Raw genomic sequence first — 26386 nt, 5'->3', positions numbered from 1 at the left:
TTCTCACATGCTGATCTGTTTTCTTAAAAGGGAGAAAGCATGAAAGCAGGCAAAAGCCTTGTTTCTCTGAATATCTTGAATGAATAAATGAGATAATATACATAGAGTGCTTAGTCAATAATTGGCATTTGACAGATGGTAGCTAATTTTTCAATATGCTACTAAACTATGATTATAATAATGCTTAGCCTCTGGGACCAAAATATGAAATTTGAAGACTGAGTCGATTAAGAGGCATCTCTTCTGCCTCTGCTCAAATATTTTATCTTATTCTGGCGTTATTAAGAAAATAAGGAATTTGGAGCTAGGATTCAAATAATCCCCCAACTCTTCAAAACATAATGACAATGATGTTATCTTCAATGTTTCTTTGGGATTTCCTGAGTTTCTACTTCCTAAATGTCTTTATAGAGGAAAACCCTCAGCCGTGTCATCTAACTGCTGCTCCTCCTCCTGACATTTGAGAAGCCACCTATGGCAGACTGTTTAACAGGTGCATACCCCATAGCTAGCCCCCTTCTTCCTCGCTTATGAAGTCCTGATTTTACCCAAGTAGAGGAAAGCAATATGCTCAAAAAAGACTCTTCAAGTGATAAATAATAATTTGTCTAAACTAACCATATTGATCCATTTCTCTTTAGCACAGATTGGTTTAGAGTATATATTTCACCAAGTTCTGGCCAGCAGGATCTGAAAAGATGTCAGTCGGCACTTCTGCAAAATGTGTGTGCAAGAGATGTGTGCAAGGAAAACCTTAAACGTCTCTCCTGCTTTTGCTTTGCATGTGAAAGAAAATATGATGCTTGGATGTCTGATTCCAAAATGGTGGCATGGAAGCAAGCTGGCTTCATGCTCCCCAACCACAGAAAACCAGAAACAAATGTACAGCACTGAGATGATCACCAGCAATATCCCAGAAATCAAATATGAAGATGAGACAGTTCCCAGGGCCACAAAGAAGTGAAAAAACTCCAAGCAGATGGGAAGAGAATCAAACTTTCACAGGCATGTCACCTCTCCTCCCATTCTGCCTGGCACCAAGCTTGTGAAAAATTTCCCCCAAACTCACAATTTCTACACTGGAAAAAGTGAGATCAAGGTGGACAATCAGCTTCCCCACCATCCTGGGTTCCCTAGCAGGAAACCTGTCCTTGTCTTAACCCGCAGTAAGCATCGTGACATCCTGAAGAGAGAAACATCCCTGGGGACAGGCAGAGACAAGGGAGAGGCAGATTTAGCATCCCCAGCCCTGGGAACTCTGCTATGTCACTTGGCCAAAGGAGATGGCAAATCAGAGTGGCTGTTCTGTGGCTGTAAGAGGTCTGTCCCACAAGGTCTCCTGGGCACAACCCCCTAGTCAGTTTTCCCACACTGCTGGGGCTAACCTCTTTGGGACCTCCCCCATTCTGGAAAGGCAGTACTCCTATTGTTGACTAGAATGGAGATGAACCTGGGCTTAAGGTGCTGCCTAGAGCCAAAAAGGAAGCAGTGACCTAGTGATATGGTGCTTGGAGCAGTAACATACCTTAATACAAAAAGATCACAAAGATAGTGGAAAAAGCTGATCCCAAGTTCTGACATAGTTGAGCTGAAGAACCAACCCCTAATCATCTACTTCAAGACATTATGTAAGAAAAAAATACATCCTATTATTTAAATCCTTTGTAGGCACATATTCTATAACTTGTAAACAAGACATCCTATACCTCATCATTTCACAAACTTACCCCAAAATCCCCCTGGAGTGGTGGCAAGAAAATCCCATTGAAGGCACACTGGGAGTAAGGGCAGTAACTGGTGTTGAAGAGCTCCAGGACGCTTTGATGGCATTGTTGATAGTTTCCAATACCCTGGATTTCAAACTGCTGGAATGGAAGAGTCATCTCAAATCTCTTGGTGCAGGGGGTCTTGTAAAGGTCACTTACGTTCACTACCTTCTTATATCCGGGATGAAAGCATGGGTCCCTGAGAATTTCGTTACTTGCAACCTGAATGGAAAAATCACTTGAAAGCATCATGTGTGAACGCTTTGGATACAAAAGGCACAGTCTGACTTAATCAATATGTAGGCACTGTACAACATCCCACCACTTGTTATTGGCATCAACATGGCCTGCCCTGCCTTTTTCACCCTTAGGAATAAATGTGACAAATGGATTTGTGTAACAGGCGCCAGAAGTGGTATCAGATATAAATGTATTTGACTATTCAAAGAATGCTGATATAGTTAAAACTGGGCCCAGAAATGCCATTAGTTTGAAATGTCCCTGAGTGCTTAGTCCTAATCATCTAGGTCAGGAGCAGATTCATAAGGAAACTCTCAAGGTTGTCAAAAATTTGGGCCTGGGGGTAGTTCTCCAGGAGTCTACATAATGACAGGGATGTCATTATGGACCAACCCTCCCTCCAAGGAGAGAATCAGAAACTCCCAGATACTTTTACATCATTTAAGCCAATAGTATGAAAAATTTTTTAATTAGTTTTAAAAAATTCTTTATTTTTTAAATTCTTTTCTTCAAGCATTCTCCTATCCAAGAAAAAAAATATATATATATATATGTATTTTTGAGACGGAGTCTTGCTCTGTCACCCAGGCTGGAGTGCAATGTCACAATCTCAGCTCACTGCAACCTCAGCCTCCCAGGTTTAAGCAATTCTCCTGCCTCAGCCTCCTTACTAGCTGGGATTACAGGTGTTTGCCACCACACCCAGCTAATTTTTTGTATTTTTAGTAGAGACGGGGTGTTGCCACGTTGGTCAGGCTGGTCTCAAATTCCGGACCTCAAGTGATCCACCTGCCTCGGCCTCCCAAAGTGCTGGGATTACAGGCGTGAGCCACCACGCCTGGCCCAATAAAAATAATTTCTAATCCACAACCTACTAGAGAAGAAAGGAGGCTGCTGTGGATAAGAAGCTTAATGGAGCTTTGAGGCTCAGTGAATGTCTCTCAGCGCCCCCTACTCCCAGGACCATCTTATTGATAGTGGTTTTGAAAACAAGAGAGAATGCTTTGGAGGAGAGCAGAGAACTGGTTATCCTTTCAGTGGAGACAGGGAACAGCTGGATGTGACATCCTGGCTTTGTGTTTACTTGTCAGGGTGTGCCTGGTACTCACATGATGCTGAATATGTTTAACTTTTGTTTTCTTTTTTTTTTTTTTTTCTTTTTTTTTGAGACAGTCTCACTCTGTGGCCCAGGCTGCAGTGCAGTGGCACAATCTTGGCTCACTGCAACCTCCGCCTCCCAGTTCAAGTGATTCTCCTGACTCAGCCTCCCAAGTAGCTGGGATTATAGGCATGTGCCACCATGCCCGGCTAATTTTTTTTTTTTTTTTTTTTTTTAGTAGAGATGGGGTTTCACCATGTTGGCCAGGCTGGTCTCCAATTCCTGACCTCAAGTGATCCACCCGCCTCGGCCTCCCAAAGTGTGTTTAACTTTTCTTGTCTTCAAAATGCAGAAAGCATCTGGGGACAAGATGACAAGATTTGAAGTGCCAATTGATACATTTTGTGCTTTTCCTGAAGTGTTTTTTGTTTCCTTCTCCTCTCCAGGTCATTTCTAACAACTCTGTTTTATCGTAGTTTGTAGGATAAAGAGCTTTAAAAAGTGGTCTAAAAGAGATTATAAATTGCAACTCCCCCTCCAACACACAATATTCTACCACATAATTTTCATTATCAACCCCATGAGGGTGAGAAATTATTTCCTGAGAGAAGATCTCAGTTATGTCCATGGAGATAACGCAGTAAACAAACATGGGAGGTGATGTCTGGTTGAAACAATTTATAGGGGTCGACCAGATGTAGTTCAATATCCTGCCTAAAAAGGTTTGGAAAGTACAATAACCAAGTTCAGACAAACTACTGAATTTGAAAGAGAAAACAACAGGATGTGGGGGCTGGAGGCACAGATGTGAGGAGGGCAGGTCTGGATTGAGTTATACTTGCCTGAATGTCCTTGGCCAGTTTCTGCCAGAGTGCCTGATCCTTCCCATAGCACAAGAAGCTATGTGTGTAGACATTGTAGTCCTTGCCATAGAGGCGAAATTGCAGAGCATTATCTGGGGACTCAGTAGTCTGGTTTTGGGGTACAAAAGTGATTTGTGTAGAGGCTCCCCCAAGGTCCAAAGCTCCAAAGGTTTCCTGATTATTGGTTTCATACGGGACTATGCTGAACCACCTCGTTTTCTGAAAGACAGTACAGTTACCAGTGCTAGAAGTCTCTGGACACTCTGCTTTTCATACTATCTATTGGAGTCAGGGATTTCCTAAGGCAAAGAAACAGGTGCATAAAGATGAGGCAAAGCTCACTAGAGGCTCCTGATCTACAACAGATTATCAGCAAGAAAAGAGGGGCTTCAAAGACATAGCTCAGACTGCCAGACATAGAAGCAGTGTAACTAGTGTTTACAAACAAGAGGTCTGAGGCCAGACACATTCAAGTTCAAATTCTCGCTCAGTCACTTGTTAGTTGTACAGCCATGGGCAGAATAATTACCCTCTCTAGACATCGATATGGGGCTCTAAAATGGGGATGATGTAGTACCTCATACTGTTCTAAGGATGAAATCAGAGAAAACATGAAAAGTGCTGAGCACAGCACGAGACACATTGCAGAAGGCAAATGTTAGCTATTCTAATTTTTAATGATACATTTTTAATTTCCTTTATGCCTCCCTAAGGCAAACACATGTCTTCCTTATTCTCCCAATAGAAGGTCTTGTAAGAGAATTACACCTCTAGTGACCCTTACAAATGTGACAGTAAATTCATTCATCCATCCATCCATGCATCCATCCATCCATGCATCCATCCATCCAGCATTCATTCATTCATTCTGGCTAGTGACCCAAGTACTGCCTGAGATAGCAATGGCATTGGCCTCCAGAGAGCCACCTCCATGGATGCTGTGAGATATTCACCTGACTGAATTTGCCCAGCAGATAGTTGATAGTAATCCAGCCATAGGCACCTTCCTCTTGGCCGGTAATGATCCTGGCACCCTGGAAGTCAAAGGGGTAGTTGCTGAGGCTCCTCTCCACCACATCCAGAACCCTGTCTGCCAACTCTTCACTTTCCATCCTGTACAAAGGAAGAGCTGAGGTTATCATTTTTGCTTTAATAATTACATTACCCATTTCAGCTATAGCATCCACACACTGCTACTAAGAAGTGAATCATAATACACTGGAATAAATGGAGAGATGGGGATCTTCGCATATGTCTGTCCAAGGAACCCTTCTTTTGGATGAGGCAGAATTAATCTTTTGTTTATCTCTCTCCAAATCCACATCCTTCCAATCCTTTCGTAGGTTGGTTTTCCTTAAAAATACCATTTTTGTTCTGAAGTTCCCTGGCTCAAAAAGTTATTAAAGGCTCTTACAATTACCGTAGTGGTGATAGCTGGGTATGGTTTGATGACCATACCTGAAGCTGCTGTGTGCTGTATTAGCTACTGTGGGTGGCTCCTAGCTGGTTACATGGCCAGACTCTGCTCCAGGTTTTTAATTAGGGTTCTAGTAGAAACCAGGTGGCAAATGACCTGGAATAGACATCCAAACTCCTCTGCTGCCAGCCTGGGAAAAATCTTCCCCATATTGTAACTCAGTTCTTGGGTCTGTTTGAGACTTTGAGACCTGAGGAAGGAATCTTCCAGGGTTGTCTTAATGAAGATGGGATGTAATTGCTTCCAAGATCTAGGCTACGCAACACTGGGAGTCTCTGAGCGAGAGGATGCTACCTTCTAGCTGGCGTTAGGCCCCTGTCATCTCTCATCTAAATGGCTTCCACACCTGCTAACTGCCTTCCTTTTATCCCCAGCTTTTCTCCCCTCCAATCTATCTTCTCTACCAGTGTCACGAGTTGTGTAGTGTCTTTTAATGGCTTCCTACTCTCTCTAAGATAAACTCCAAACTTCCTAGCATGGCCCATGGGGCACTTTGTGACCTGGACCCTTCCTTTTCAGAATCCCACTCAGAATCCTGGCTCCACCACTTCCCAGGTGTGTGACCTTGGGTGAGTTACTTCACATTTGTAAGCCACAGCTTCTGTATCTTGTTAACAATAATTAATTTCATAGAGTTGTTATGACGGTTCAATTAAGTGCTTAGCGCAGTGCTAAGAACATAGGAAGGGCTCAATAAATATGAGCTGCTACTATTATCATTATTATTTTACACTACTCACTTATCTTCTATCTAGGCAGGACTACTTACAGTCCTCTGAATATGTGTCTCACACTTCCCTACCTTTGCACATCTGGTAGAACACAAGCTCCATGAAGTCAGAGACTTTGTCCTGTTCACTGTTGTATCCTAAGTACTTAGAACAGTGCCGGACATATAATAGGAGCTGAATAAACATCAGTTACTGAATGCATGCTGTCTGCTCTGCTGATAAAGCCATTCCCCGATCCTCGAACTCATTTTTCATGATTCAGTTCAGGCATCCCTTCCTCTAAGTTTTCCTGACCTCCTCTCACCCTGGGCAGGGCCAAATGTGCTCCCATAGCAGCTCTGAGCACTTCTCTATTAAAACACTGATCACCCTGCATTGAAACTGATTTCCTTGAGGGTTGAGTTTTCATATTCTGGATAAAGCAGGCTTTACATGCTGAATGAATGAACAAGTGAACAAATAATTCACACAGGTATCAAGTGATATAAAGATGTGCTAGTTGTGAATATTTATGACATGGGATGTCTATGAGTCTCCTCTTATCCTCTTCCTCCTAGATATTGAGTAGCTAAGTCTGTAGCCCCAAACCCCAGAGTATACGGGCCTAGTCTTTCTCTCCCTGTGCCCCATCCCTCTTGAATTCCCCATAGGGAGATGCACAAGGGGGCTTTTTTTTTTTTTTTTTAAACATACATAAAATCCTATCCCTATATATGCTAAGAGTTTGGACATTTTATTCACTTACTGAAATTTCCTTTCTTAGGTATGGACTTGGGTGTGTAGAACTTGGGGTATTAGGGAGTGTGGCCCTCTCCCATAACTTCAGAGGCTCTTTCACTGCCACGCCTAACTCCCAGATACTCTTGGTCCCTACATGCTGCTATACCTGAGCAACCGCATGCCTGCCGTGGCTCCCAGGTAAACAGGTGTCTCTTGGTGCTGGGACCTTGGAATCACTTCCCTAGCTCTTTCCATGCAATCAGTCAGGTAAATGCCTATTTCATTTACTTTCTGAACATATTTTGAGATTCCAGGACCTAGGAAAAGATGTAGAAGATAACAATCTTTTAAAAAAAATTATAAAACATACCTTAACAGTAGTAGATCAAAATATGGTGTTTGGAAAAAAATACAAGAAAACAATTTCCTGATGTACTATACATTAGGTTATTGTACTTAGAGGGTAATTCACTGGACCTAGCCTTGAGAGGATTTAATTTCCAAACTTTAAGTTGGGTCTGGCCAGTGTTCAATAATTCTGCCACTGGATGGCGCAATTTCATATTCAATTGCATAACGTTCTCAGACTTTAATAGGAATCTTATAGATAGCTACTCCATTAGCTGCTTTTTGATATTTCCTCCACAACATTGTAATTAATGACACTAGTTCCTAAAAGACCTAAAGATGACACTTAGAATAAAAATTAAGCAGCAGACAAATTGGCTTTTACTGAAAAGATGAAAGCTGCTACTAACTAGCTATCTGATCCTGGCCAGCACCTTAAAGTTTCTGAGGTGGAGCTGCTTCCTATTACAAGAAAGAGAAACAGAATCTACATCTCCTCGGTGACTTTTCCAGTCTGATATCCTGCCTCCCTAGCAAAACTGTTTTTCCAGTTTGAGAGCAAAACTGACTGTTGCTATGGAGGATTAGAGCCAAGATTCCTTAAGCTTTTTGAAGTTATAACAACACTTTCATCTCACATTAAGATAAACATCTACACTATCAGTGCTTCATAGCAGAGTAATTGCTTTAAAGATAATTATTTAAATAAGTTATCCAGATCATTCACAGGTTTTCAAACAGCCTAATAACCATGAGAAAATCAGCTCTAAGTTACCAGCTAATTGTTCTGATTCAGAAAATTTGTGTTCAATATTTGATTAACTAGAGAACTCTCTCTTTTGAGAGGGAAAAATCCTGCATTTGTTAGGCCAAACGCTCATGGGTTAAGTCTCAGAAGAAAGATATCTTCTAGTGTTTTTTTTTTTTTTTTTTTTTTGAGTCGGAGTCTTGCTCTGTTGCCCAGGCTGGAGTGTAGTGGCGCAATCTCGGCTCACTGCTACCTCTGCCTCCCAGGTTCAAGCGATTCTCCTGCCTCAGCCTCCTTAGTAGCTGGGACTACTGGCACGCACCACCATGCCCAGCTAATTTTTTTGTATTTTTAGTAGATACAGGGTTTCACCCTGTTAGCCAGGATGGTCTCCATCTCCTGACCTTCTGATCTGCCCACCTCAGCCTCCCAAAGTGCTGGGATTATAGGCATGAGCCACCATGCCCGGCCCTTAAAATAGCTTTTAAAAATGGAAGGCAGTGGGTTAAATAAAAGCCAATAAAATGAGGGATTTGGGCTTTAAGAAAGGCTAGAAGTACTGTCTCAGTATTGATGGAGCCAAAGTCTCAGTACTGATGGGCTACTGGGTAGAATGAGTTGCTCTCTTGGAAATATCTCCTCTCTACTACTTTCTTGATAAACTATGAAAATTAGTGGATTCCATAGCCTATCAAACTAAAAATCAATTATCTTCTAGGATGTAGGCTATCAGTCTGACTAAAAATAAACAGTGGGTTCCCAGCTCAAAAGGCTAAGAGAGAGAAAAGTCAGAGAGATTGTGATACAATGGTGCATGGGGGGGGTACTGGGTAAAGGGAGTGAAAGCGGAATGTCAACCACTCTAACTTATATTATGACCTTAAAAGAAAAAAATTATTGATATATAATCCAGCAGCTCAGAGTAGCAGGAAGCCTAGAGTGTAATTAGGGAACCTAGATTCTTGTCTCAATTCTGTTGCTACTTTCAAGGCACTAATCCTCCAGGTTTTTGTTTCCTTCTCTGTGAAACAAAATTTAAACGATCTGTAAGTTCCTTTTCCCAGCCCTAAGAACCTATAATTTGGTCTTTCCTCCCTAAACAGAGGCTGAAAGCTTTGAAAAATGTCTTCCAAGCTGTAGATCAGGGTATAAAGATTAAGAGAGCAATATCTGAACCAGCCGGATCGGCATCACCTAGGAACTTCTTAGAAATACAAATTCGCAGGCCTCATTCCAGATCTGCTGATTCAGAAACTCTAGGGGATGGGGCCCATCATCTGTGTTTTTGACAAGCTCAAGCAGTTTCAAGTTTGAGAAGCACTGGCTAAGATGTAGACTTGAAGTTAGGCAGAACTTGGTTTGAACCGCAGCCCCATCACTTACTAGCTTGAGTAACAAACAAGTGGTATAACCTCTGTCAACCTCAGTGCCCCATTTTTCAAAAACTAGTATAATAATACATGAAGTAACACATGTTCAGTACTAAGTACATAGCATGCAGAAGTGTTCTGTTGATGGGAGCTACTATTAATTATATTTATGTGTGTTTATTCTTAGGGTTTGATCATTAAGGACTGATTTCAATATGATTTATGTAATGATAACATAACAGCAGCTGCACTGTGTTCTTCACTTGGCTTCCTATGCTTGGGGCTCCTTTTTCTCTTCTGTTCTACTGGCCATACACCTCTCATGTTCTCATGCCCCACTGTCGGCCTCCCCTTCCCTTGGTCTTCATCTTACCTTTAACCCTGCATTCTTCTACTTGATGCACCACCCCTGTGTCATTCTCCTTTTCTGCTGGCCACTTATAGATGTATAAACTTGTGTGAGAAGAACCCGCATCCAGCACAATCCCATACTGAAAGCAAAACAGACCAAAAACTTATCAGTATCACATCACTCATCTCCATATTAGGCTTGCAAGAGAAAGGACTGGAATTTTCAAAAACATGAGGAGAAAGCATTTGAGAGGAACATTGAGGAGATGGCACTGGAGTCACTCTGATCACAAAATCTACCAGGATACCAACCCTGCTAGAATGGGGCTTTTCATGCTGGTTGCATGTTAGAAATATTCAGACCTTATGCAGAACAGGGCCCAAGAAGCAGTATTGTTTAGAAGCTTCTTAGGTGATTCTCATGTGCAGCCAAGATTCAGAACCACATGCTGAAGTAGCTGAGACACTGTGGAAGGAATAGAAAGCCATTAATCTATAGTCCCCAAATTTGTCTACACATTGGAATCACACGGGAATCACCTGGAAAGCTTCAGTGGCTACTGATGCTTGTGTCCTAGACCCAGATATTGTGATCTAATTGATCTGGTATGTGTCCTGGGCTTTGAAATTTTTATAAGGTCCCACATGATTCTAATGTGCAGGTAAGTTTGGGAACCACTGAGTTACTCCATTGAGTGCCAGTAAGACATAATAAATATCTTCATCTAATTTTAGTTCAATAAATGCAGAAAGGAGAGGTGTAAAAAACAGTAAATGCACTCACTTTTAAATTATGAATACAACTGTAAAATTGTATTTAATATATTTTAAAATATATGTACTTAAACTTCATGTTTTTGGCTTTACGAGTAGGGGGAGATGAAAAGAAGAAAAAGGAGGAAAGAAAGTCGGCAGAGGAGAAGGATAGATGACAGCAGGAGAAAGAACTAGATGATCAGAAGAGAAAGAACAAGTCACCATGTCATATTTCACGAGTGCACTAAATGTACCAGGCAGGTATTGTATGAATCAACCTGTATGAACTATCCAACTAAACTCTCAGAACAGTGCTATAGAGCAGGTACTATTTTTACCCCTTCTATATAGGTGAGAAACTAAAGTATGAAGAGGTTCAGTAATTTCCTCAAGATACACAGCTGATAGGTGACAGAGCCTGGACTTGAATCAAAGTCAGACTCAAGACTTTATATCTAGAAACACAGAAGCAAGGGCTGGGCAATAATTTTCAAATTGGTGCCCCCTTTTAAGGACATGAAATGAGGGGTAGCTACAGTGAAGTGTGCAAATATTAGGCATACACCTCAATAAATTTTTGTATATGTGCACATCCATATAACCACCGCCCAGATCAAGATACAAAACACATTCTAACCCTCACAAGGCTTCCCGGTGCCCTTCTCAGTCAGTTACCACTGTCTTAACTTCTCCCATCATGTATGAGTTCTGCCTGTTTCTGAACTGCGATGCATGAACTCACATAGTATGCCTCCTTTATGTCTAACTTCTTTCACTTTACATTATGTAAGATGAACTCAAACTGTGTGTATCAGTAGATCATCTTTTCCATCACTGCAGAGTATTTCATTATATGGATATACTATATTTTTATCCATTCAACTGTTGATGGACATTCGGATTATTTCCAGTTTGGGGCTACTGGAAATACAGCCACCAGAAACATTCATGTGCATTTCATTTTGTTGAAATAAGTTCTCATTTCTTTGGGGGTATTTACCCAGGAGTAAACTGCTCAATGTCCATTTTAATAAACTGATAGTCATCTTTGGTTACATCCCTGAGCTTATTCAGGATTAAAAAATGCCATGATTGAGTAATGACATCTGACATGAACTTGGGAGAAGAGCATGATGGCACATGTGCTTTTTAATCTTCCTTAGAGAAGAAACATAGAGGGAAGTAAATGGGGAAGCAAAAGGAAGAGAAACAGGAGACGCTTCTGAAATGTGAGCCAATGACTCTTGTCACATGGCTGCTTATTTAAGCTGCGGACCTCAAAATGTGGTCTGCCACTTTAAAAATGCTTAATTTAGCCGTGTGTGTGTGTGTGTGTGTGGTGTGTATATGTGAATCTCCCTACATATATAAGTTAGGTTGTATGAACAGAAGCAGTGGTCTGGAAAGAGGAACAGTAGAAATGACCTTGTTTGGTTCGTGGAGACACCAATGTGTGGGCCCCAGTGAAGACCTGAAAATGTAGGTGGCAACAGGTATATATATCACCTGCTATGAATCTAAGAGACTCCAGGGAGAAAAGAGACAAGAAATAGGTTTAAGAGACCTCCCTGGACCACTGGGAAAAGCTAAAAGTAGAGCCTATTGAGTGTCAAACCCTATTCCATTTCACTAGACCAGGGAGTATCACCGTGCAGACCTTGTGAGGACCCTTGACCTGCCATCACCTCCACAGTGTTCTCTTCCTAGTTACACACAGTGGGGATTCCCTCCAGTAATTAGCATTATGCCTTTAGAAAGAAAAGGGCCTGTAAGCTTTGGGCACAGCAAGGAAGCAAGCTGGACAGACTCCTCTACAGCTAGGCCTGCAGTGAAAGGAATCCAAGAAATGGCTTAGGTGGTGGCCACTGTGGGCAGAGAGGAACACTGACTGAGGTCTGGGGCCACTGGACCCGTGAGAAACCTCCCAGAGTGGAGAAAAAGGCTCAGGAATTACATGGCAGAAAATTCTGTTGTTCCCTAACAGGGCCCCTGATTGCTTCCTGCCAGAAAATGTTCCAACCACAGCAGCATATGACAAACACTGGCAAGGTATAAGCAGCAAGCAGCCTTTATCTGGGATCAGGACATTTTATTCTAACATTGTTGATATGAAAGTCATTCTTCCCATAGAGCCAAAGAACCAGGCTTGCTTTTGTCAGCTTGTTTTCTCTAAGGCCTTACACAGTGAGGTAGTTGAGAAACAAAAGCTTTTACTACGTCACATTTGATAAGTGTTTGAGAAGGGGGTAAAGCATATTTTAATGCAGAAATTGAGGACATTTCATCTTGTGTACACAGTACACTAGCATGCTAACCTGTGCAACTGTGCTAAACATTTTATCTTCTAAAATGGCTTGCAGAATAAAAAACTGGCATTGTTTGCTGCTTGAGAGACAGATAAAGCTTGACTGAAAGTTCAATTTGAGCATTTGGGGAGTTTGCCTTTCTTTGTTACAATGTCCATCAGAGCCCAGGTAGCCACAACGTTTTGTTCTCTTTCCACCACACTAGCATTTTCCAATGCATGTTCCAGAGAGTACGAGGCCTACAAGGGCTTCAGTAAATAAAGCTTCCCAGAAGTTTGGAGAATGTTCATGTTCTCTCTGCCTCCTGGGCTCACAAGCCCATTAGCTAGTGAATGTCTCAAAGTCTAGCAGTGGAGAAACCCAACATTTCTCTGTAGCTCATATTTAAATATTTCCAAAAGTCCCTATGAATATATCCTTTAAAGAAAACAGCAAGATTTGGGTGGTAAGGAAGAGATCTGACACTCCCTCAGGATTATTTCAATATTATTTTCTATTTTAAGAGTACTAAAAGTTTCTTAAATATCACTCATAAAATGAAGTAAAAAAAAGATGTTTAAGATTCTACCAATTAGATATCACTTTTATTTTTATTTATTTCCTTCCAAGTCTTTTTTGAATGCATAGTATTGCCCAAAGAAATTGTAGAATTAGAAAAAAAAACTATTCTAAACTTCATATAGAACCAAAAAAGAGCCCAAATAGCCAAGGCAATCCTAAGCAAAAAGGATAAAGCCAGAGGCATCACATAACCTAACTTTAAACCACAAAGCTATGATAACTAAAACAGCATGATATTAGTACAGAAATAGATACATAGATCAATGAAACAGAAGAGAGACCCTGAAATAAAGCCACACACTTAAAACTAACTGATCTTTGACAAAGCTGACAAAAATAAACAATGGGAAAAGGACTCCCTATTTAAAAAATTGTGGTGGGAAAATTGGCTAACCATATACAGAAGTATGAAACTAGACCCCTACGTCTAACCATATACAAAAATTAACTCAAGGTGGAATAAACACATAAGTGTAAAACCCTCAAACTATAAAAGTCATAAAAGAAAACATAGGAAATACCCTTCCAGACATTGGCCTCAGTAAAGAATTTATGACTAAGTCCTCAAAAGCAAATGCAGTGAAAACAAAAATTGACAATTGGGACCTAATTAAACTAAAGAGCTTCTGCACAGCAAAAGAAACCAGTGACAGAGTAAACACACAACCTACAGAATGGGAAAAAATATTTTCCAACTGTGTATCCAACAAAGGACTAATATTCAGAATCTATAAGGAACTCAAACAACTCAACAAGAAAAAAATAAATAACCCCATTAAAAAGTGGGCCAAAGACATAAATAAACACTTCTCAAGAGAAGACATACAAGTGACCAATACACTTTTGAAAAAATGTTCATCATCACTGGTCATCAGAGACATGAATGTTAAAACCACAATGAGATACCATTTTGTACCAGTCAGAATGGCTATTAAGAAGTTAGAAAATAACAGATGCTGGCAAGATTGTGCATACAAGGGAATGCTTACACACTGTTGGTGGGAATGCAAATTTATTCAGCCCTGTGAAAAGAAGGTTAGAGATTTCTCAAAGAACTAAAAATAGAATTGCCATTTGACCCAGCAATTCCATTACTAGGTATATACCCAAAGGAAAACAAATTATTCTACCAAAAAGACACTTGCACTTGTAAATTTATCATGGTACTATTCATAATAGCAAAGACATGGAATCAACTCAGGAGTCCATCAATGATGAATTGTATAAAGGAAACATGGTACATATGCACCATGGAATACTATACAGCCATAAAAAAGAATGAAATCATGTCCTTTGCAGCAACATAAATGCAGCTGGAGGCCATTACCCTAGGCGAATTAACACAGGAACAGAAAACCAAATACTGTATATTCTTATAAGTGGAAGCTAAACGTTGGTTACACATGAACACAAAGACGGGAACAATAAACATTGGGGATTCCGAAAGAGGGGAGGTAGGGAGGAGGTCAAAGGTTGAAAAACTACCTATCAGGTTCTATGTTCACTACTTGGGTGACAGGATCATTAGAAGCCCAAACCTCAGCATCATGCAATATACCCATGAAACAAATCTGTGCATGTGCCCCATGAGTCTAAAAATAATTTAAATTTAAAAATTTTTAAAGTTGTATATTATTTTTATACAGTTGTAATTTTACTGTGCATACAATTTTGTTCTAAGCTGGCTTTTGATTATGCACATAATGCATGATCAACCTAGCTCACGAAGATCATAACCGAATGAAGGTCGGTTATGATCTTCATGAGCTAGGTTGCATGAACAGAAGTGGTGGTCCAGAAAGAGGAACAGTAGAAGTGACCTTGCTTGGTTCATAGAAACACCAATGCAGGGGCCTTGGTGAAGACCTGGAAATGTAGGCGCAACAGACCCTAAGCTCACTGAGACTGGAGGCCACATAGAAGTAGGGCAGATCTCTCCTTAGGATGGAAACAATTCTACCTACACAAATGTCATATAGTTCCAGGCTTCTGGGTAAGTCTCTTTAGAAGCAGAAAGAAAGAGAAACTAGAGCATCAGTCAGCCTGCTTCCTGGCTCCACAGAAGTAGAATATTTCACCCTCTTCTCATTCAGAAAATGGTGGAACTGGCCTGCTTGCAGTTGCCCATAGGTCTCATGGCTTCTGCTCCAGGGCCTTTACCCAGAAAGCCCTTCATTTGACATCTCAGCCTTCTCTGACCTCCTGAGTTTAGATCCTACCCTCCTGATCAGAATGCCTGTATTTTCCCCTAAAGACAGTACTGGTTACATGGTATAATTTATGCAGCTATTTGATTAATATCTATCTTTCTTATTAGCTTGTAAGCTACATGAGGGCAGGTCTACTTTGTTTACCACAGTATATACAGCATCCATGACGGTATATCCTACTATACATTAGGCACAAAGAAAGAATTCAACAGATAATTATTGAATCAAATGGATAAATGAGGGGGTTGGAACTGGATGGTTCCTAAATTCCTTCCAGCCCTAAAAGAGTTTAATTTTCATTGTCTAATATAAAGTAGTACCATTGGAGTTGTCCTATACCTTCCCCAAAAAGCCCATAAGACAGATGCTATGGTTTGACTGTTTTCCCCTCCAAAACTCGTGTTGAAAACTTCATCACCAATGCATCAGCATCAGGAGGTGAGCCCTAGTGGGAGGTATTTAGGTATTCAAGCGCTCTGCCCTCTTAAATGGATTAATGCCACAGTTAAATGGGGTTTGGGGAGTGAGTTTGCTATCTCCTACTCTTTTGCCATGTGAGGAACAGCATTCCTCCCTCCAGAGGATGCAGAGACCAGGCCCTTACCAGACACCAAGCCTGCCAGCACCTTGATCTTGGGCTTCATGGCCTCCAGAACTGTGAGAAAATTAATTTCTGTTCTTTATATTGATAAATTACCGAGTTTGTCGCATTCTGTTACAGCCACACAAAACAGACTAAGACATCTGGTAACACAGACAAGTGTGATCATTAACTTCTCATGGTCCCTTCAGACGCAGTGTGTCTTCAAAAACTTTCTTAAAAGTTCCTGTAGCTTTAATGGTAACTTCAGCAGCCTCATCAGTCTGTCTCAGTGAGCTTGGGTTTATATACAAAGCTTATAATTTTGAGTAAGACTCTAGTACTCTATAAACAAACCAGACAGCAGAGATGCTAGCAGGGCCTATAAACATTTAGAGACCATTTTCTTCCTTTCCTTTTTCTTTAATTAGAGTTACTAGATCTTTAATACAAACCACAGTTCTGTTATTATTTTATTTTTAAATTGCTGTAAAACATACATAACATAAAAGTTACCATATAACTATTTTTAAGTGCAGGTTTATGGTATTAAGGATATTCACATTGTTGTGCAACCACCATCTATCTGCAGATGTTGCTTTTTAAAACACACATTAAAATCCAATAGAGTAAAAATAATACAAATATTTTCCAAGAGTATTTGAGGTTGGAAATCAGAGCAAATCTTTCCAAAGTCTCCATAAAAAGATAAAATCACAAATGCTTTAACTAAGAACAGCACTTTTATAAAGCAGATGCATGAAGAAAGGTCATTACCCTTTAACAGAAGTTGGAAATCCTGCAGAGTACTGGTTCAGTGACCATGACACACTAATAGCTAAGGGCCTTCCACAGGACATCTCTTCATTAAAGCAGGTAGTCTCCATTGAGGACCTCTGATGTGCTCATCACTCTGACAATTAAGTCACTTGTATTATTCCATTTAATTCTCACAACCATCTTCTAAGTAGGTACTATTACTATCTTGCTTTTACACAGAAGGGGAGGCATAGAGAGAATTTTTTTGCCCAAAGTCTCAACTAGGAAAGTAGCATATCTGGAATTAAAATCAAAGTGGTCTGGTCCCCAAGCCTGCATTCACAGAAGAGGCAGCGTTTAATGAAGGGTAGTTGTTTGGTATTGGGTCAGTCTGGTGCTTGTGTGACAGAGACTCAGTGTGTGCCAAAATGTGGAATGTTTGTGCTAAAAGGAATATCTGACAATCACTAACTGCCACTGTTCAGTGATGAGTAGACAAGGAAGTGGGGAACCAAGCAGACGTCAAAGCTACCTCCCCACCTAGGTCCACCAGAACAAAGGTGCTTTCCCAGGGGAAGACTTGGGTACAGCTAATGGCTCTTCAGTTCATTTAGGCTATATTTTGTTTTGTTTTGTTTTGTTTTTTTAAGTTATCATTGTGTCTCACAGGCAGTGGTTCATAGACTTCAGTGGCATGAGAATTCCCCAGGATGCCTGCTAACACATGTAGCTTCTGAGGCCCTGCACTCTGGAGGTTCAAACTGAGAAGTCTCTGAGGGTAAGAGTGGGCAACTAGGATCTCTAGAGAACTCTGAGACAGAGGTCTCTTTCCCACACTGACATTGCCTGGCTACCAGGCTGGTCCTGGGCTCTTCACATACAAGGAGGGAGCAGTTTTATCTGTTCAAGGTGCTTACTCTATTCAGTCAGCAAATTTCTCTGGAGCAACTATCCAAATCAGTTGTGCTGGCTGTAATTTAACATTTATTTTATGATTATTTGATTAATGATTATCTCCCTCATTAGACTATAAGTTCAACAAGGGTATAATAACTTTGCCCATCTTGCTCACTAATATATGCCAGGGCCTACAATAGAGTTGATGTTCAATGACTATTTGTTAAATGGATGAATGGAGTCAATGAATAAATAAAATGCACACAAAGACAAATGAAATCCATTCCCTGTCCTCAATGTACTTATAACCTTTTAGGTAGCTGGGCAAGTAAACATATCAGAACAATAAAGAGTTCTTGCTGTGTTATGCCACATGTGGCCCAGGCATGAGGCCACCACCTCCCCAGCAGGGCTGAACCCAAACTAGGTCAGGCAGGAAGATGACAAGACTGGATCATCAGCAGGGGTGGGCTGACCTGAAATGGACTACACAAGGGCAAATCAAATGGGGAACAGTGGGAATAAAATAAAGATAACTGTCAATTTGTCACTAAGGCAGGTAAGCTGCAAAAATGATAAGACATGAGTTATCAATCACTGAGTGTCTGCAGCGGGCAGGCCTTCTGCTCTGCACTCACATTTGCATGTACTTTATTTCACTGAATTCTCACAGTAATCTTACAAGAGAAGAATCATCAGCTGCATCATACAAGTGGAGAAACTAAGGCTTAGAGACGTTAATTCCTGTGACCCTAAGAGCAGAGCGAAGATTCAAATCCAAGGCACTGTGAGTCCATGGCCCATGTTGTGTTGTACTCTAGGCAGGCAGAATAATGATCCCTGCAAGAGGACAGGGATAACAAATTAAAGAGGAAGTGAGTACAGGACAGCTGAAAGTCTTTCTATGTATGAAGTTGCACCAAGAGAGGCTTGTGGCCACCACTGTCTTTAAACGGAGGCATTCGGAGTTTTTCTCTCAGCATTTACTGTCCCAAGGTACCTGTTCCATCTTAATTTTAAAAGGTCCTCAAAGGAATTTTGTCACGAAGATCTGGTCAACCCAAGTGTCTTTCACATTATCCCCTCCCCTCACCCCGCAGACAATGCCTTAATTCTGGCCTCACCTGCCTTGCCTAGACCATGGCAGGAGCATGGTGACTGGTCTCTCCTCCTCTAATCTGCTCTGCAGCCAAAAGGAATCTTGGGAACACAAATCTGGGCATCATTTCCTTGTATGAAACCCTTCAAACAGTGGTCTTCAATAAAAACTACTCATTAGAATCACATGGAAGATTTTAAAACATATCAGTCCCTGGGCTTTTTTGTTTCATTTTGTTTCGTTTTTTGAGACAGAGTCTCGCTCTGTCGCCCAGGCTGGAGTGCAGGGTGTGATCTCGGCTCACTGCAACCTCTGCCTCCTAGGTTCAAGTGATTCTCCTGCCTCAGCCTCCTGAGTAGCTGGGATTACAGGCACCTGACAACACGCCCGGCTAATTTTTGTATTTTTACTAAAGACATGGGTTTCACCATATTGGCCAGGCTGGTCTTGAACTCCTGACCTCAAGTGATTTGCCCGCCTCAGCCTCCCAAAGTGCTGGGATTACAGGCATGGGCCACCGTGCCCAGTGATCTACAATATTTTGAATAATTTTTATTTAACTTTAACCTCCAAAGATGGTTTAATTGACCTGAGATGGGGCCCAGCCATATTTTTGAAAAGCTCCCCAGGTGCTTCTAATATGGATCCAAGCTTGAACACCACTGCAGTTTAATGGATGAGATGCCCACTTTTAAGCCAGAAATACTAAGTTCAGACTTGGACCTCCTCTTCCACCACTCCTTCCTGCCCCCATATTCAACAATCTAACCATACTGAGCTGCTGATCCCTAATGCTAACTAACCCACCCTTGTGATAACTCAATCCATTTATCCATGAATGGATTAATCCATTCATAAGGTCAGAGCCCTCATGATCCACCACCTCTTAAAGGCCCTGCCTCTTAATACTATTATACTGGAGATTAAGTTTCAACATGAGTTTTGGAGGGATCAAACATTCAAGCCATAGTACTCAAGACTCAGCTCCAAGGCTACCTTCTCTGTGAAGTCTCCATGTAATCAGGCACAACTAGCGGCTTCTTTCTCTGGGCTTCCACAGCACTGTCTCTGTATGAATATATCTCTATTGTATTAAAATTATGTGTACAAAGAACCCTCACCTCCACAAAAAGCAGGAGGTGCAATGATACTTCAGATACTTCCTGTGGCCATTTTACATCTTGGCCAACTTTTTACTCCAGCCCCAGCAGTATCTCCTTATCTCTCTATTTTTGCCCAGGAGCTTCTCTCCTGCTGCCTAGGTTGTCACCTGTGGTACCCACATGGCCCCTCTGACACACATGCAAACCTGGAAGTGACAGGGACTCAACACCGGATGGGAGCAACCCTCGACCAACAGGTGATGAGAACCAGGGGATAAATGCCCAGGGCAGACAATTCTAAAGTTCACTCTCCACAGCTCTTCAGAGGGTCCCTGGGAGGATCAAGCCTCAGTTGCCCAACATGGTAATTTGCTCCTCTCTTTCCCTTCTTCCTTGTTTCCTTGGAATCACTTCCCAAAATAAACATCCTGCATGCAATTTCTGTTAATAGGATGTGTTGTTTGGAAAAACTCATTAAGACAAATGAAAAGAACATTAGTCTTTGGATCAGAAAACTGAATTCTAGTTTTAGCTCCCCCTCTGCCTTGGGTGAGAGAACATCTAAGGCTTTGATTTTGTTATCTATAAAATGGGGATGGCCATTACTGGGTATATAGCCAAAGGATTATAAATCATGCTGCTATAAAGACACATGCACACGTATGTTTATTGCGGCACTATTCACAATAGCAAAGACTTGGAACCAACCCAAATGTCCATCAATGATAGACTGGATTAAGAAAATGTGGCACATTTACAACATGGAATACTATGCAGTCATAAAATAGAGGAGTTCATGTCCTTTGTAGGGACATGGATAAAGCTGGAAACCATCATTCTGAGCAAACTATCGCAAGGACAGAAAACCAAACACCGCATGTTCTCACTCATAGGTGGCAACTGAACAATGAGAACACTTGGACACAGGGTAGGGAACACCACACACCGGGGCCTGTGGTGGGGTCGGGAGAGGAGGGAGGGATAGCATTAGGAGATACACCTAATGTAAATGACGAGTTAATGGGTGCAGCACACCAACATGGCACATGTATACATATGCAACAAACCTGCACATTGTGCACATGTACCCTATAACCTAAAATATAATTTATAAATAAATAAATAAATAATGAAACGGGGATGGCTGGGCACCATGGCTCACGCCTGTAATCCCAGCACTTCGGGAGGCCGAGGCGGGCGGATCAACTGAGGTCAGGAATTCAAGACCAGCCTGACCAACATGGAGAAACCCCGTCTCTACTAAAAATACAAAAATTAGCCGAGCATAGTGGCACACGCCTATAATCCTAGCTACTCGGGAGGCTGAGGTAGGAGAATCGCTTGAACCCAGGAGGCAGAGATTGTGGTGAGCCGAGATCGCACCACTGAGCTCCAGCCTGGGCAACAAGAGCAAAACTCCGTCTCAAAAAAAAAAACAAAAGGGAGATAACCTTCCATTCTTCACAGCATTCATGGGAAGAAAAAATGGAAATGCATGTGGAAATGATTTATAGCTGCAAAGCACTAAATAATATTATCATTATGTTTTAGGAGGAATTCCTTCCCTATTCACCCTTTAAATCAGTGATCCCCAACCTTTATGGCACCAGGGACCAGTTTCTCGGAGGACAATTTTTCCACAGACCCAGAGGTGGAGAGAAGGGGGCAATGGTTTTGGGATGATTCAAGTGCATTACACTTATTGTGCACTTTATTTCTATTTTTATTACATTGTAACATATAATGAAATAATTATACAACTCACCATAATGTAGAATCAATAGGATCCCTGAGCTTGTTTTCCTGCAACTAGACAGTCCCATATGGGGTTGATGGGAGACAGTGACAGATCATCTGGCATTAGATTCTCACAAGGAGCACGCAATCCCGATCCTACATACGTGCAGTTTACAATAGGGTTTGCGGTCCTATGAGAATCTAATGCTGCCACTGATCTGACAGGAGATGGAGCTCAGACAGTAAAGTAGGAGATGGGGAGCAACTGTAAATACAGATGAAGCTTTGCTTGCTCACCTGCTGCTTACCTCCTGCTGTACTGGTCCATGGCCTGGGGGTTGGGGACCCCTACTTTGAAAGATAGAGATTCTCAGGACTTGGACCTTGACTCTCTTCTCATTTTATAACCCCTTCCTAGATGACCTCGTCCATTTCTAAGACTTCAGTCAATCAATGCCATCAGAGACATAGCTTTAATCTAGGCCTGTGCTATCTAACCAGGGTAACAAATAGCTGGCAATTGAGCACTTGAAATGTGACTAGTTGGAATTGAGATACACCATAAGTTAAAATTTGAAGATAGTATGAAAAAAGAATGTATCTCATTAACAATTTTTTTTTGGCTGGGCATGGTGGTAACTCACGCCTGTAATCCCAACACTCTGGGAGGCCGAGGTGGACGGATCAAGAGGTCAAGAGATCGAGATCATCCTGGCCAACATGGTGAAACCCCCATCTCTACTAAATACAAAAATTAGCTGGGTGTTGTGGCATGCGCCTGTAGTCCCAGCTACTCAGGAGGCTGAGGCAGGAGAATTGCTTGAACCTGGGAGGCGGAAGTTGTTGTAAGCCGAGATCGCACCACTGCACTTCAGCCTGGGCTACAGAGTGAAACTCCTCTGTCTCAAAAAACAAACAAACAAACAAAAAAACTTTTTTTTTTTTTTTTGAGACAGAGTCTTGCTGTGTCACCCAGGCTGGACTGTAGTGGCGTGATCTAGGCTCACTGCAACCTTTGCCTCCCAGGTTCAAGTGATTCTCCTGCCTCAGCCTCCCAAGTAGCTGGGACTACAGGTGCCCACCACCACGCCCAGCTAATGTTTTTTGTATTTTTAGTAGAGACAGGATTTCACTATGTTGGCCAGGCTGGTCTTGAACTCCTGACTTGGTGATCCACCCGCCTCAGCCTCCCAAAGTGCTGGGATTACAAGCGTGAGCCAACGCACCCAGCCAACAATTCTTTATTTTGATGAAATGTTGAAATAATATTTTGGATACATTAGGCTACATAAAATATATTATTAAAATTACTTTCACCTCTTTTATTCTACTTTCTAAAATGTGGCTCTTTGAAAATTTAAAATTTGGCTTGTTTTATATTTTTGTTGAGCACGGCAGTAGACATTTGCTCAGAAAAGAAAGGTCCAAATCTGATTATCCAACTGCTTTCTTGACATTTCCCATTGGCTTTCCAATATTCAAAACAATTCTTCAAAAATTATACCCAAAGCCTCCCCGTCCTTCCAAATTTTTCTTGTGGCCTCCTCCTGGTATCCTCCTACATCTCACCCCCCTCTAATTCATTGAAATCAGAGTGATCTTTGCAAAAACAAATCTGATCATACTACTAGCTTCCCACTACTCTTAGGATTAAAACTGAAATCCTCAACCTGTCTTGCAGGGCCTGCACCACCTACCTCCCCATCTTTATATAACACGTGGCCCACTCCTGCTCTCCAACTAGTTCCTAGGAGATACCCAACTCCTTCCTGTTTCAGGACTCTTGCATCCGCTTTCCTTCTGCCTTGAATACTTTTTTTGTTGTTGTTGTTGTTTTGAGATGGAGTCTAACTCTGTAGCCCAAGCTAGAGTGCAGTAGCGTGATCTTGGCTCACTGCAACCTCCGCCTCTGGGGCTCAAGCGATTCTCGTGCCTCAGCCTCCCAACTAGCTGGGATGACAAGTACGTGCCACCACACCCAGCTAATTTTTTGTATTTTAGTAGAGATGGGGTTTCACCATGTTGCCCAAGATGGTCTCAAACTCCTGAGCTCAGGCAATCTGCCAACCTTGGCCTGCCAAACTGCTGGGATTACAGGCGTGAGCCACTGCGCTCGGCCCTGCCTGGACTACCCTTTACCTATGTCTTTCCCAGCTAACTTCTAATCATTTCTCAGATATCATTCTAATATCATTTTTTCAGGGGAGACTTGCCTGATCCCAAAACTTTCATTTGGTGGCAATTTATCACAATTACAATTAATAATTTGTGTTATTAAATACGTTTGCGTCCCCAGATGGTAAGCTCAGTCATATCTATATACTGGCTTTCTTTATTGTGTAGCCCAGTGCCTAACACAGACAATGAATATTTTTTATTTTACTTTTTTTGAGACAGACTCTTATTCTGTCAGCCAGGCTGGGGTGTAATAAATAATTGTCAATGCATAAATTTATAAAAAATGAATGAAGAACTGCTGAATTAGGTATGGTCAGAAAGTCATGTCATTGTGTGTTCTTAAAACACATGTATCGGCCAGGCACGGGGGCTCACGCCTGTAATCCCAGCACTTTGGGAGGCTGAGGCGGGTGGATCACAAGGTCAGGAGGTCAAGACCATCCTGGTTAACACGGTGAAACCCCATCTCTACTAAAAATGCAAAAACTTAGCCGAGCATGGTAGCAGGTACCTGTAGTCCCAGTACTCGGGAGGCTGAGGCAGGAGAATGGCGTGAACCCGGGAGGCGGAGCTTGCAGTGAACTGAGATTGCGTCACTGCACTCGAGCCTGGGCAACAGAGTGAGACTCCGTCTCAAAAAACAACAACAACAACAACAACAACAAAAACTCAAACAAAAAGCAAACAAACAAAAAAAACACATGTATCAGTACAAATATCCAAATAAGTGTTATCTTTTAAATGGTCATTTTTGGAAGCAAATATATTTATTTCAATAAACTACTCAAACCAGTTTAGTAGCCCATGATATTTGGGATGATCTTGGTACTAGTGTACAAACCATGCAAGAAAAAAAGTTTTTTTGTTTCTTATTCTAGATTTTATAAAATGTTTTATCATACACCTTATTCATTAAACTTGGTTTTGAATGACTTCAGAGTTATCATTCAAGAGTATGCTTTAAAGTGGCAATGCCTAGTAGAACTTTCTACAGCAATGGAAATATTCTATATCTGTATTGTCCAATACAGTAGCCACCAGCTATGTGTGGCTATTGAGCACTTGAAATGTGGCTAGTGCAACACAGGGACAGAATTTTTTATTTTATATAATTTTAATTGACTTAAGTGTAAAGAGCTGAATGTGGCTAGTGGCTATCAAATTGGACAGCACATCTGGTTTAAAGCCATCACCAGAATACAAGTTTCTGAAATATTTTGCCCCCAATATATGCCAGGAATCTTACTAAAATTATGTAACCTCAACAAATGACTAGTTTGCATATATAAAACTATCTTTATATAAAATAAATCAGTGATATTATTAAAAAGATTCACTTCAGATGCCAATGACTGCTCTTCAATACTCCTCCCTTTTATTTAAAGAACGCCAAAGACCTTGTTCCATTTTGCCAGGCCCATATAACAATGCAGAAGTACAACAGACTTGAAGGAGACCACTGTGAATGAGGGAAGGTTGTCCATGACCACACATATTCTTGGGAACATAACTCAAGTTTGTCATGGATTTTGCCTGCTAGGCGTCTCCCTCTCCAATGATGCAATACTGAACATGTAAAAAGGTCAAATTAAGAAGGCAATCATGTATTTCTGGAACTGGTAAACAAATAATGGAACCAAGATGTCATGAGACTTCAACTGTGAGTGAAGTTTTGCCAAGGAAACAACATCACTCAATATTAAAAGGCAAGCGACCCTTAACAATGAGATAGTATCAGCTTTCTGTCTTGACAAAGGGACTGCTGTACACAGCACCACTGGGTTGAACTTGACAAAAAGATGCCAGTGTGACACCCACGCCTCTGCTATACAGTGATTTGGGTGGATGGCAAAAGTTTCAGAGGCCTGGCATATGCAACCATCCTTCCAGGCTCCCAGTTCAACATCTTCAAATACAAGAGAATATACTTCTACATGTGTATTCCCAGGCCTCCATGGTCAAGTTAACTTTTGGATATATTACTGCCCACATATACATACATGCTTATTAGTATATTGGTGTCATCTGGGCCCTTATATATTTGTTTACTGTAATTTCAGTGAAAGTGTAAAATGGTATATCTATAATATAAATTTTTATTTACCACATGCTTTTTAATTAACAGATTAAAAAATTTAATGACCATATTACAAAGTACTTGTGAGATATTCATGTCTGAAATTTTACTTTGATGAACTGGAAAGAAAACAGAAATACATTAAAGTTAATGAGCCTAATGATCTTTAATGATAGTAACTAGTTGTTCAAATGTAGAAATATCAAAGAAATCTGCCTATCCATGAATTCATTTCAAATGACTATACTTGATACACATATGTTTTCTGATTTGCTTTTATTGATTTTGTTGATTCTTTACTATATCTGGAGATAAGATACATGTCTTCTCCACAATCTCTGACTTCCATAGTACTTTATACAGAGCTGTAAAATAAACGTATTGTTTTGGTGATAGTGATAATAATGAAG

At 41.1% G+C, this 26386-nt stretch overlaps 2 protein-coding genes across 22 annotated transcripts in view; one reads left to right on the top strand and one right to left on the bottom strand.

The window, feature by feature from the left end:
• The window catches only part of ENTPD1 (ectonucleoside triphosphate diphosphohydrolase 1), a 205866-nt gene that overhangs the window by 46057 nt on the left and 133423 nt on the right, over positions 1-26386 (bottom strand). For 15 of the 21 annotated variants that reach the window (XM_077946959.1, XM_077946961.1, XM_077946953.1 and 12 more), the window contains 5 exons: positions 9736-9853; positions 7063-7213; positions 4922-5081; positions 3948-4187; positions 1728-1988 (listed from right to left, as the gene is read on the bottom strand). In XM_077946959.1, the coding sequence (XP_077803085.1) occupies positions 1728-1988; positions 3948-4187; positions 4922-5081; positions 7063-7213; positions 9736-9853 (930 nt within the window). The remainder of the gene's footprint in view (positions 1-1727; positions 1989-3947; positions 4188-4921; positions 5082-7062; positions 7214-9735; positions 9854-26386) is intronic. The other 6 variants (XM_077946958.1, XM_077946957.1, XM_077946960.1 and 3 more) reach the window with 2 other exon arrangements.
• Positions 1-26386, top strand: part of LOC114670014 (uncharacterized) — a 152597-nt gene that overhangs the window by 47379 nt on the left and 78832 nt on the right. Inside the window, exons 2-4 of the mRNA XM_077946972.1 lie at positions 10587-10730; positions 17559-17663; positions 18456-18569. The gene's annotated coding sequence lies outside the window, so the exon portion shown is untranslated. The remainder of the gene's footprint in view (positions 1-10586; positions 10731-17558; positions 17664-18455; positions 18570-26386) is intronic.

The sequence above is a fragment of the Macaca mulatta genome, chromosome 9 (genome assembly GCF_049350105.2).
Source record: "Macaca mulatta isolate MMU2019108-1 chromosome 9, T2T-MMU8v2.0, whole genome shotgun sequence".
NCBI classification, from domain to species: domain Eukaryota; kingdom Metazoa; phylum Chordata; class Mammalia; order Primates; family Cercopithecidae; genus Macaca; species Macaca mulatta.
This window is presented reverse-complemented; position numbering and strand designations above follow the sequence as displayed.